Consider the following 13,949-nt stretch of genomic DNA (forward strand, 5'->3'; position numbering starts at 1 on the left):
AGTTTGAATGTAGAAATATACTTTTCTAGTTCATTTTCAGTTAAGCCACTGAAGTTATTCAATGGATAAAGAAACTTTTCAATAGTTGGTGTTGGAACAGCTATCTATATATGTGGAAAAAATTAATCTTTGTCCATAGCTCCCACCACACACAAAACTTAATTCAAAATACATAATAGCTCTCAATATAAACGCTACAACTGTAAAAAAATTTCAGGTGAACTTAGGAAATCTTAGTCAAGACTCAGAATGTGCTAACCATAAAAAAAAAGAATTGAGAAAATATATTTTATCAAAAGGAAATTTTAATGCTTTTTAAAAGACACTGTAAAACAATGAATAGGAAAGCCACACACTGGGAGAAGATATTTTGTGAAATATATATGTGCATAGGATTGGTATTCAGTTATATAAACAGCTCTTTCAATTAAATAGTAAGAAGACAGAGAACACAGTTTTTAAAATTGACAAAATATTTTAAAGGCCATTTCACAAACCAAGATGTACAAGGTCTGTCCAGAAGATGTCCAGCCATGGAATTTGAAAAATAGACATTTATTAAAGAAAATACAAGATACAAGAAACATTGTCCATAGGATAATGACGCCTCGGTCCCCTTTGAAATAGGCACCTTGGGACCTGACACAGTTCTCCCAGTCGCCATCAGCTGCCCCATTATATTTTCCTGAATCTCATCAACGTTCTGAAATCTCTTCCCTTTCAAAGGTGATTTTAGTTTTGGGAAAAGCCGGAAGTTGCAGGGCACCAAATCTGGGCTGTAGAGGTCTGAGTCACCTGGTAATTTGATGTTTCGCAAAAAAACTGCACAAGATGTGGTTCATTGTCACAATGAAGCTGCCAGTCACCAGTTGCCCATTAGCTGCAGCTTTCTGAATCATCCAAGTAGTTTCCACAAAGGAATGTTCAAGCTTAACGCAAAATTTGATGCAAATTTGTTGCTCTGCTCACTTATTTTGAGTGTGATGGCCACCCAGAACACATGCTCACTACCGCCCCACTGACTAGTACAGTGAAGTCGTCATTATTCACACATACGCATTCCAGTTCACTCTCCTTGGCTACCAGGTTACATTGATGTTGTGCAAACTGTTCTCATTGTATTAACAATGGTTGGAGTTCTCCTGGACAGACCTCGTACAGATAGGCAGTAAGCACGTAAAAGTGTTTAGCATCTAGTCATGAGAGAGATCTTTAAATTATGACTGTGTTGAGATAACACTGTACTACACTCTCAGTAGAATGGAGAAAAATTAAAAGATTGAAAAACAGTTCCAAATAGCAAGAATGTAGAGCTATTGGAATTTTTATACAGTGATGGTGGCAGTATAAAATAGTACTAATTTGCATATCTGTCTGGTAGTTTTTCATAAAGTTAAGAACAAAGCTAGCCTAGAATCCAGCAATTCCATTCTTAGGTATTTACCAAGAGGGAGAATGAGAAAAAGAAATTTCACAAAAACTATACAGAGTATTCATAGTAAATAAAAACTGGAAACAACCCAGTGGGCAAACAAATTGTGGTTGAATCCAAATAATAAAATACTGTTCAGCAAAAAAATAAGTATAGACTGTTGGTAAGTGCAACAATATGGAAGAACTCAAAAACATAAGCAAAAGAAGCCAGACAAAAATAGTACAAACTAATCTTTGCAGAAAGAAAGCAGAACAGTTGTTACATTGTGTAAGGGGGAGGAGGAAAAAATGAACTAGATGATGAAAATGTTCTGTATCTTGGCTCACTTGGATGTATACAATTGTCAAAATTCATCAAACTGTAAACTTTAGGTCCCTGTATTTCACTGAATGTAAATTAGGCCTCAATAAAATGTGACATTGGAGAAGAAAATAGGGTATGAGTAAATACCATTGTCAGTAAAAAATAATAGCAGAAATTCAGTTTAGTGTTTATTTCTCAAAAGATTGTTATTAATTTTATTACATACATTACAATACCAATGGTATCTTAAAATCAAGAAATTATGAAACAGTATTACCTATTTTGCTCCAAAGTTTTTTCCAGATTTTACTGTTTCCTGCCTCTTTTTACAGCCTTTTATGTAAATGCTTTGAAAGTGGCATAATTATTAGACTAAAAGTCTAGGAGGCCACACCCTCTTGGAGTGTGATTTTTAAAATTTATCCTAGAGAAATGAAAGCGTATGTCCACACAAAAACCTGTATTATGAATGTTCAGAACAACTTATTTGAAATCCAAACAGGAAAAATCCAAATGTCCATATAATGGTATACTACTCAGCAGAAACTATTGATATAAACAACTTGGATGGAAAAAAGTCATTCTCAGAAAGTTCTGTATTTTATGATTCCATTTAAGGTTTTATTTATTTGTTTTTAGAGAGGGGAAGGGAGGGAAAGGAGAGGGAGAGAAACATCAATGTGTGGTTGCCTCTCACGCACCCCCAGCTGGGGACCTGGGCCACAACCCAGGCATGTGCCCTGACTGGGAATCGAACCAGTGACCCTTTGATTTTCAAGCTGGCGCTCAGTCCACTGAATCACACCAGCCAGGGCAGGGACTTTTTTATGATGATGTAACAGTTCTATATTCCAATTTGTGTGGTGGTTATATGAATCTATACATATGATATAAATTCCATAGCACTGTATACACACACACACACACACACACATACACAAAACCTAGTAAAATCTGAATGTCCGTAATTTAGTTAATCGTATTGTACCAATATTAATTCATTGGTTTTTATAATGTACTATGTCTGTAAGAAAGGAGAAAGCCAGGTGAAAGGCACATGGGATTGCTTTGGGCTGATTTTGCAACTTCTTCCAAATCTTTATGTGTTTTTGCCACTGTACACAGGCTGTGATAAAAATACCTGTGTGTTTATGTATCCTTTTTGTTTGTGTGTTTGTTTATACACTTTTATATATTAAGACTTTATTTAAAGTCCCTGAAGTGGATTGCTTGGTTAATGGGAATGTATAGTTTTAGTGTTAATATTACCAGATTCTTTCTCAAGAACACTGGTCTAATTCACACCAGCAATATTTTAGTACACATTTCTCATCCTTTCTAATCCTGAATAATATTGCTTTGTTTATTGTCAAAGAATGCCATTTTATTATTATTCAAATTTGTTTTTTACCGGCTCCAAATTTGAGTATGTTTTTGTGTATGTTTACCCTTTGCATATTCTATATTGAATATTGTATATTGCCTGTTTATACCCTTTCCCTCATCTCCTTTTTTTAATTTTTAGCAATTCTTTGTATTGGGTTGAACAAAAAGTTTATTTCATTTGTTCTGTATGATGACTCTAGTAGTGCTTCGTTGTCTTTAACTTCATTCAAAATAATGTTGTTGTATTGAGACAGCTGTCATATAAGCATGCATTAAAAAAACTCATAAAAATTGGTGAATTTTTGTTATTACTGAAGATGGAAGAAGAGACACATTTTTAGCATGTTATGCTTTATTATTTCAAGAAAGGTAAAAACACAACTGAAATGCAAAAAAGATTTGTGCAGTGTACGGAGAAGGTGCTGTGACTGGTCAAATATGTCAAAAGTGGTTTTTAAAGTTTCTTGGTATTATGGACATTTTGGCCAAATAGTTCTTTGCTGTGGGGCTGTCTTAATGCATTGGAAAATGTTTAGCAGCTCCCCTGGCCTCTATACACCAGAAGCCAGTGGTGGAAGATAGCCGACATATTCAAAATATCAAAATGAAAGTGAAAAATGTGTCTTTTATTTTATAGAAAGAAACCATACGGACTTTTTGTCCAACTCAGTATGTTAGGAATATTATTACCCAAATATGGCATTTGTCTCTTGATTTGTGTGTGATATCTACTGTCACTTTTTTTTTACTTAAAAATACCTTTTCCCTTAAGACTGTTAAGGTTTCTTTTTTATCTTAAATAAGAGTTTATCACTCCAAATTACCAATACTCCTAGGTTTTCGTTTAATACTTTTATTGTTTTATTACTCTTTTTTGTGACTCTGATGGTTTCTATATGATGTGAAGTGGGAAGTATATGTGTTCTTTTTTTTCCAGCTGGGTAGTTAGTTATGACAACACTGTTATTTAAATGTTCAAATACTATGATTTTGACACAGATTTACATTTGTTTTTGAACTCTATTCTGTTTTTCTGGCCTATGGTTCTCTTGTGGTATCAATACTAAAATGTTTTGATTATAGTAGCTTTATAAAAAATGATAGGGTCTGGTAAGACAAGTCCCCGATTTTTTCAGTTTACATATTCATTCTTCCATATGAATACTCACATCATTTTGTTCTTTAAAATATTTTAAACCATTGCAATTATGATTGGAATTATTTTAAATGTAAGCTAATTTGGAAAGATAAACATTGCTGTACCCTTGCAGAATTTATAAGAGATTAATGCTCTGTGAATTATGATAAATTATAATAATTATGATAAATTCACATTTAAAATTTGATTCTCTGCTGTTCTTATCCACACTTTAATGACTACTGTTGGAGTAATAGGTTCAGAGGAATTTGCAGAGGCAAGTGGTATTCTAACAATATTCAAATCTTTTGAAACAATGAATAATAGCACATTAGTTTTTCATGTAATGAAATGGAAAAGAAGTCCATTGGTTAAGATTTTGTTTTTCAAGAACACAGATAATTCTGTATACTGAGGGAAAAGATTTATTCTGTATGTTGAAATTACAGAATTTTTATACTTTTAACCTCTCTTCAATCTTTACATTCAGAAGCGATTATTGGAAGCCATGGAGACATGTAACCACTCCCTCAAAGAAGGAGAGAGGAAAAGAAACCAACATAGTGAGTGCTTAATGTGCTGGTATGATGGAGGCACGGAGTTCACCTACCCTTCTCCATGGCCAGAAAAGTTCCCTGCCATAGAACGATGCAGCACAAGGTAGTGTTACTTGGTAATTTTTCACAAACTGCTGAGTTCCTCCTCTATTACCAAAACTGAAAGCTTTAAATATCTGTTTGGAGAATTAACAAATAAATTGCAATGGTTATAGTCAATTTATAATGAGTTACATCGAACTTGCCAAGGAATATAGCATCTCACAATTGTTTGTGTAGTTCTCTGCTTTGGTCAGATTCTGCCCCTCTTTCTCCATCTTCTGTTAAGTTTTTTAAAATTTTTTCTTCCTTAGTGTATATCTGTATCATTCCTCAAAAGGATGTGGGAGTTTTTGTTTTCATTGCCAGTTTCTGCTCCCAGCACTTTTTGACATGCTAGAACTTTCTTGCAGTCACCCAACTAGAAAAAAAAAGAAGAGTTCCTCCTTTTCTTACCACAAACTCACTTCTTCTTTATCTTCCTCATTAAAATGTCTTTCTTGTTTCTTTCTTTTCTCTCTTCTTCCTGCAAATAATGTTTTTAGTTGGCTGTTGAGTTGCAGATAAAGTGAGCATCTCTGTTGTGATTGTTTTTTTTCTTTTTAACGCAAAGAGAAAAGATGAATAGATACACATTGTAAAATGTTTATTTTTCATTCTGGGTTTTGGAAGATGGAGGATATAGAGATTTATGATATACTTAATATGGCCCTTTATTTCTAAAATTAATTATGTAGTTTTTTTTGTATCAAATACTGTTTTGTTTAAATGAATGGGGAGAACTTCCACTCAGTAACTTATAGGCATAGTTGTGTCTGGACCAATAACAACAGGATCTGGATTGTCCTGCTTTATATTTTCTTTGTTTGTAAAGGTGAATTGTCATTGCCTTGTTTAAAAGCAAGATGACTCTTGCAAAATATTCAAAGGGATGCTTAAAAACTGTGATTGCTTATAGTGTATGAATTTTAAATTAAATGCCTTGATTTATTTTTTAGGTATAAAATAATATCATTAGATGCTTGGCATGTAGACATAAGCAAGAACAAAATAACCAGGGTTGACCAGAAGGCATTATATTTCTGTGGATTTCCTACTCTGAAACACATCAAACACAAAGTCAGTGGCTATTTAGTTCAGATTTTGTTTTTAAATTTTATTGAACGTGAAGTGATTATGGAGAAAGAATTAAAATTAAATTTCCTGAAATTTTTTAAAGTTTTTTTTGAAGAAAAGTGGGGTTCAAGTATTCCAGCAAAGCAGTCGTGGAGAAAACATGATGTTGGAAATCTTAGTGAATGCAGAATCAGATGAACCTGTAAGTATTTTCTTTATTATATATTTATTAGGTGCTTATTATGCATAAAACTGTCCTGACTGCAACATGTTTACCAAAGGTATAATGTAATTACTCCAAAAGTTCTCAATAAGTAAGGGTAAAGTAAAGAAATATTTACTCCAACAAAAGGACACATATAATTGTGACATAATGAGAAAAAAAATGCTCCAGGAACTTTGAAAAGGAGATGACCTGTGTGAGCTAAGCATAGACTTGCAGATGAGAATAGGCTTGCGCTGGGTGCTGTAAAAAGGATTATCAGAAGGAGGAGGAAAGGATATTGCATGTTTTAAAAATTCTTGTCGCACACCAGTTGAAAATTTCCAATCTACATGAACAAGACTAAATAAAATTGACATTTCATCAGTAGTTCAAATCTAGGAGTTGAAAAAGTGGAAAAAAATATTAAATATGACTCTCAGGTTCCAGGATAATTAACTAGAGAATAATTGCTATTTACTGGAATAAAGAAGTTAAAATGGGAAAGTCCCTGGTTTGAGGAGATTAATGACAAGTAATGATAGAATTTTAAGGTGTCATTAGGACTTTTAAGAAGAGCAGCCCTGCCAGCCTTTCTTAACAAGGGTTCCACAGAGATTTAAGCCCTATGCCCCAAGTCATCCATTTGTATATAATGGATTAATTTACCTTCTGTGCATTTAGAATGGTACATTCTTTATTGAGAAAATAGTCAAATTGTTTATAGTATTCTGAAATTTAGATGAAAAACCTTCATTGAAAAAGGCTGCTTATACACAATTTAGTGCCTGGAGTTAGAGCTTACAGGGCGATAGTTATATACAGTTATCAGCAAGGAGGTGATGCTGAGACCTTGGGGGTCATTTTCCCAAAGAAAAAGAACTTGAGGATTGATGGTCTCAGCGTCAATACCTACAGTTGTAAAGGCTGGGAAGGTAATAGTGAAAGTGACATAGTGTTCAGAGAGGTAAGAGAGAATGATGCCTGAATTAAGTAGTATCACAGAAGCATGGAGTGGATGCTGCATATAGTTCAAGAACAATAGGGTGGGGATCGACTATGGGAGTGGAGAGGGTGGAGCAGGGGAGCACAATGAGGGAAAAATTGGGACAACTATAATTGAACACAAATAAAAAAAATTTTTTTTAAATAAGAAAAACTAAAAGTTTGAATTTGCCCTTTAGGCGTCATTGTTGACCTTTGAGAATTCCATTCTAATAGATTGGTGAAGGCAGAAGTCCAGTTTCTAAGGATTAGCCTGGGACCATGTAGATGGAAAGAGGTAGCAAGCACTAAACCCTCAGTTAAGAAGTTTATCATTTAAGAGAATGCTAGAAACAAAACTATAGGTGGAGAAGGGACAGCTCATCAAGCAAAATTCACATAGAAGAGAGGTAGGGCTGATGGCAAAACGAGGTAGGTGTTAAAAATACGGCAGAGGAAAGGGATCAATTCACTGCTAACAAGACCCCATGTGGGGTAATGAGGGATTTTATATAGGGCTTAAATAAAAGGATTAATCTGGGAAAGAAGTGTAACAGAACCCCTGGGCTGCTCCGATTGAAACAGAACCCACGGGCTGTTTAGTTAGGGGCCCGATTGCCCGCTGCCAGAATTATAACTCTCAATACCAGAGTTTGGTGAAAAGAAAAAGAATTGTTTATTTGCACATAGTTCTGCCTCCCCCTCCCAGACCTGGCAAGTCTTAGGAAAGTCAGAAACACCATTTCCCTACTTCCTAGGCACAGTTCAGCTTTACCAGTAGCTGCCAATCACTCAATTCTGATTGGGGAGGTCCTTTCTGTGCTGTGGTGCCCTCCAGCTCTCAATGCAGAACTGCCTGGATTCCCATCCTCCTTGTAAACTGCCTTCTTCCTGCAAATCGCATGGCAAGAGCCTCTTCTTAAAGCAGCCCGCAAGCCTCCCTTAAAGCAGCCTGGAGACCCCCTCCTCCAAGCCACATGGAGGGAGCATGCGCCAGCTAAAATGTCCGCAGCTGCTTATATATCCCTGACTGCGTCCTCTGACGCAGTGGGTGTTGCAAACAGTTCTGACCATTCACAGAACCCTACGCAGGCTCTGTAGGCTCCTTCCGGACCATCCCGCAGTCCAAGATCCCTCCCATCTTCCTGGACCTTGGAACTTTCAAAGCGGATCTTTGTGCAACAAAGTTTCCAGCCACTAGCCCCAGGCATGCAAAGGCATCCTGAAAGCTGCTTCCTTTTCCCTATCTTCCAGCGCAAACTCTGGGGTTTGTTTTTGGACTCACCTGTTTCTGTAACAGAAGGACAACTTTTCCTTCAAAAATTAAAGGAAAGATTGGGAGAATGAAATTAGAAATAGATGTGTAGGCAAAAGAGAAAAGAATAATTAATGGAACATATTTCTAATGTTGAAACTTCTTTTATTTATCAGAATAGTTCTGTTGTATATTCACATTAAGTAATATCTAAATATAATCAATAAAATTAAAAGTTACCACCAAAAACTAAAAATAGTCCTGTCTAATTGTTAAAAGAAATATTTGCTATAATGAATAAGCTTAATAAACAGAAAAAAAAAACGAAAATTTGTGCTTAAACTTCAGTTTCTTCCACAAAGTTGTTGTCTAATCAATAGTAATAAAATTTTTTTTTTAAACTAGAATCTTAAATTAAATAGGTCATAGCCCTGGCCAGTGTGGCTCATTTGGTTGGATCATTGTCCTGTAACCAAAGGGTCCCGTGTTTGATTCCCTGTCAGGGCACATGCCCAGGTTGTGGTCTCGATCCCTGGTTGAGGTGCGTGCAGGAAGCAGCCAGTTGGTGTTTCTCACATCTGTTTCTCCCTCCTTTCTCTCCCTCCCGTCCTCCCTCCCTTCTCTCCCTCTCTCTGCCTCCTTGCCCTCCTTGCCTCCCTCCCTCCCTCCCTGTCCCTCTCTGCTTTCCCCTTTCTCTTGAATAAGAATAAAATAAACCTTTAAAAACATATATTATTTCATATAGAATATTTATACACCATTTTATAATGTATCAAAGCTTTTGTGTATATTTTATTTTATCCTCAAACATTGTGAGGTAGATGTTATTACTTCGTCTCATAAAAAAAAGTTGAGACTCAGTGGGATTAAACGAGTCACCAAGATTCTGTAGCTGAAAACAGGTAGAACCCAATTTTGGACCCCTGATTCCTAATTTTAAGGCTAGTGTTATTTTGTTATACCAACCACTACGTGAAAAGAAATCAGATTTCTTAGGTTCTGTTTTATACTATTTGACTATTTGATATGAAACAATGAATAATAATAGCCCTTTTCCATGAGAAAAATAAGCAAGATAATCATGAAACTAATGTAATCATAGAATTTTATAACTCGAATGAAATTTTGTAAAAACTAATTCAGCTCATTAATTTAACAAATTTAAAAACTTAAATGGAGATTGAAAAAGGGACATTCACTCAACTAGTAAGCCACAGAACTAGGAACTTAAGTTTCTTGCTGAACATTATTTCTGCTGATGTTGGCTATTATTATGGACAGTAATACATTGTAGATCAGTGATCTTCTGTTTGATTTTACTGAAACTTATTTTCTCACCATGTAGTTCCATTCAGAATTAAAAATCAGTGGGCTGCTCTACTCATAACTGCCAGTGCTGTTGAGAAAATGAGTAAGAGGCAAGATTCCTAGTGTCAGGTACTTGAAGTTGGTTATACCTCCTCTCTGATAGGAAGAGGGTGGCAGAGAGGAAGGTAAACTTGGTTAACTTTTACAAGTTCACACTAAATTAAAGGGTGAAGAAAGGCATGCCAGTAAAAACGGTTGAAACATTTTTTTTTTTAAAGGAAAGGAAAATTTAAAATCTAAAAAATCCCAGAAATCCTGGAGAATATACTGGAAAGAAAAGAGTAGTTAGCAATTAATGTACAATTTAGAGGAAACTAACTGAACTTCAGTGGCTGCAATAATTAGGTTGTAGTAATGGTGAAAAGAGCAGCGGAACTGATATAATACGGCATAGGTATTCTAGGGGATAACTGGCTTGAGTGAGAAATGGTATATCTGTTTTAATTATTAATGTGGAGTTTTTTAAATAGATTTTGAATACATAGTTATAAACACAAGCCAGTTTTTAATTATATAATATTGCCTCTTTAAAATTTTCTCCAGGACCCAAAGTGTAAATGAATTTTTCTGCTTTTATTTTAAGAGTGTAGAAAATATAGCTTCATCAGTGCTTGGAAAGTCTGTCTTTGTTAATTGGCCTCATCTTGAAGAAGCTAGAGTTGTTGGTGTATCAGATGGAGAAACCAAGTAAGATTTGATTTATAATTTTTTTTAATTGATATTTGCTTTGCTACTTAATGGCTTTTATTGATACAGTTTAATTGATATAATTATTGTAAAAATATTCATACTGTATAGTGATAATGAAAGTCCTCTAATCACACCACTTGAAGTTCAGCCACTGTTGACAGTTTATTGTACATTCCTTGAGATATTTTAGGTGCATATATTATTTTTCCCCTTTTGCCTTCTTTTCTTTTTAATAGCTTAGAAGTTCTATAGCCTGATTGTTTTCTAACAATTATCATTATATTATTTAGAATCTATAATTTCTCTTAGTGACAAGAATGAATTTATTTATATATATAAACCTTACCTTTACTATATCCCTTCTGGATTTCTTTTAAATAACAAAAATTTTTTAAATTATTTAAAAATTTTTTAACATTTTATTTATGTTCACAATCACTTTATCAATGATTATTTAGACAAGATATTATTCATCTTTTATCTTTATATCATGTAAACTTGGTCTGATTTCTTGTTCTTATATTTTCATGTGTCTAGAATTTTCTGAGGTAATTTTTTTCAGGAAAATGAGGGGAGGTTATATTTTCTAAGTTGCTATACAACCAAGGGATCTGTTTTGTTTTCCTCCCACATAGGTTTAGCCCAGTTATTTTTCCTCTCTGCACATACATATCTTAATTATGTTCTGTCATATAATTTTCTTGGTGAAAATTTAATAACAGAATGAATTTTCCCTTTGTGGGTATCTGCTTTTTTGTAGGAAATTGTGGGGATTCTTTTTTAATCATCCAAATTCAGTCCACCTGCCTTTTTAGTGAAGTCCATTTTATTAGTTTTTTTCTTATAGGATCATACTTTTGATCTAAGAACTCTCGCTTAGCCATAGGTTCCTAAGATTTTTATCTATGTTTCAAAAAGTTTCATAGTTTTACTCCTTTTGCATATAAACCTGTGATCTATTGTGAATTAATTTTTGTATCAGTATGAGGTTTAGATCAAGGTTCATATATTTGCCTATGAATATTCAATTGCTCCAGCACCATTTGTTGAAAAGGCTATTCTTCCTTCATAAGATTGCTTTTACACCTTTTTCCAGAACAGTTGAGAACAGTATGGTTTCATTTATATGTGGAATCTTAAGAACAAAGTAAATGAACAAACAAAACAAAAACAGACTCATAGATTCAGAAAACAAACTGATGGTACCAGATGGGGGAGGGGAAGTCGGTGAATGGATTTAGAAGTACAGATCGATAGCTATAAAATAGTCATGGGGATGTAAAGTACAGCATAAGAAATAGTCAATAATATTGTAATAACTGTGTGTGGTGCCAGGTGGGTACTAGACTTACCAGGGGGATCATTTTGTAAATTATATAAATGTCTAATCACTATGCTGTATACCTGAAACTAATATAATAATATGGAATGTAATTGAAAGATTTTTAAAAATTAGTTGAGTTGAGCACATTAGTGTGGGTCTACTTCTGAGTTCTCCATTCTTTTCCATTGATCTGTATGTCTTTTTATGCCAATACCACACTGTCTTGTAGCTATGTAGTAAGTCTTAACCATAGGTAGAGTTATTCTGTCTATTTTATTTTTCAAAAATCTTTTAGATTTTTGGCTCTTTGCCTTTCCATATGAATTTTAGAATAAATTGTTCTATATCTACAAAAATTGTGGAGAGATTTTGATAGAAATTGTATTAAACCTGTAAATTAATTTGGGGAAATTTGACATCTTTACTGTGTTGAGTCTTCTGACCCAGTGGATCCATTCAACAGTCCTTTGTTTTTCAGCATATGTATCCTGTACATCTTTTGTTATGTTTATACATGAGTATTTAAATTACTTTGGAGCAACTGTAAATGGTATAATGTTTTAAGTTTCATTTTCCCCAGCTAGTATATAGAAATACTATTGATTTCTGTATGTTGCTTTTTATATCCTAGGACCTGGCTGAACTTAGTTCCTGGCCCTTTTTCTTGGAGGGTGCAAGCCAGTTATTTTGTAGAATTCTGGATTTACTTGGTCATTTCCTCTTAATGTCATTTAAGTGGATCCTCTACCCCACATATTTCCTGTAAGCTGGATCTAGATGTAGTGGCTTATAGAATCAAGTTATACTTTTTCAGCAAAAATACTTTATCAAATATGAGAGTACTCTTTAATCTTTATATTTTTGTTATATAAGTTACTTAAGAAAAAGAATAGTAATTTGTTTTAAATTTAGATTGAAATATTTTATAAGATCTCACTCTGAAATTCATAGTTTTTTTTATTTTTTTTATTTTTTTAATATGTTTTATTGATTATGCTGTTACAGTTGTCCCAATTTCTTTTACCTCTGCTCCCCTCCACCCAGTGATCCCCCTCCCTCCAGTTGTCCGCCCCCCTTAGTCCATGCCCATTGGTTGTGCATATAGTTCTTCTCAACATCTTCCTATCTACTCTACTCCTTCCTACTATGCTTCTTAATTCCTGTACCATCTCCCTCCCCTTCCCCCTACCCCTTCCCTGCTGACCTACTCCCATAATGTTCCCCATACCTATAATTCTTTTTCCACTCTCGTTACCTACTTACTTTGCCTTTGTTTCAATTCCCTAGCTTCTGTTGTTTGTTGTGATACAGTTTTCACTCTAACATTCATAGTTTTGATCTTCCTTCTTCTAAACAAGTCCCTTTAACATCTCATATGACAGTGGTTTGGATCTAATGAACTCCTTTAGTTTTACTTTGTCCTGGAAGCACTTTCTCTGCCCTTCTATTCTGAATGACAGCTTCGCTAGATAGAGTAATCATGGCTGTAGGTTTTTGATTTTCATTACTTTGAATATTTCTTGCCAGTCCCTTCTTGCCTGCAGAATCTCCTTTGAGAAATCAGCTGACAGTCTTATTGGGACCCCTTTGTACATAATTCTCTTTTTCTGTCTTGCTGCTTTTAAGATTCTCTCTTTATCCTTAATTTTTGACATTTTGATTATAATGTGTCTTGGTGTGGTTCTCCCTGGATCCAGTTGTTTTGGAACTCTCTGTGCTTCCTGGACCTGTAAGTCTTACTTCCTTCCCCAAGTTAGGGAAGTTCTGCTTCATTATTTTTTCACATAATTTTTCCACTTCTAGTTCTTCTTCTTCACCTTATGGCAACCCTGTGATTCAGATGTTGGCCCGCTTCTAGCTGTCCCATAGGTTTCTGAGCCTCTCCTCATTTTCCTCACTTCTCATTTCCTCTTTCTGCATTGGCTGGCTGACTGTTCCTTCCCTATGTTCCGATTTGTTGATCTGATCCCTGGTTTTCCTTCCCTCACCACTTGTTTCATATGTGTTTTTGTTCATTTCAGCAGGGCTAGCCTTCATTCCTTCCCCGTCTTGATTAAGTCCCACTGTTATTTCTGTCAGCTGTCTTATAACTATAGCTCTGAACTGAGCCTCAGAAAGGTTATCTATCTGTTCGTCTGTTAATTCATATATT

The 13,949-nt window shown here is 34.7% G+C and overlaps 1 protein-coding gene across 2 annotated transcripts in view; it reads left to right on the forward strand.

The window, feature by feature from the left end:
- XRN1 (5'-3' exoribonuclease 1) overlaps window positions 1-13,949 on the forward strand; it is a 151,585-nt gene that overhangs the window by 52,297 nt on the left and 85,339 nt on the right. For both annotated transcript variants that reach the window (XM_090278698.1, XM_090278706.1), the window contains exons 16-19: window positions 4,753-4,922; window positions 5,857-5,977; window positions 6,078-6,176; window positions 10,367-10,470. In XM_090278698.1, coding sequence (XP_090134824.1) covers window positions 4,753-4,922; window positions 5,857-5,977; window positions 6,078-6,176; window positions 10,367-10,470 — 494 coding nt within the window. The remainder of the gene's footprint in view (window positions 1-4,752; window positions 4,923-5,856; window positions 5,978-6,077; window positions 6,177-10,366; window positions 10,471-13,949) is intronic.

The sequence above is a fragment of the Furipterus horrens genome, unplaced genomic scaffold (assembly GCF_987537825.1).
Source record: "Furipterus horrens unplaced genomic scaffold, mFurHor1.1.pri manual_scaffold_1, whole genome shotgun sequence".
In the NCBI taxonomy this organism is placed as follows: Eukaryota; Metazoa; Chordata; class Mammalia; order Chiroptera; family Furipteridae; genus Furipterus; species Furipterus horrens.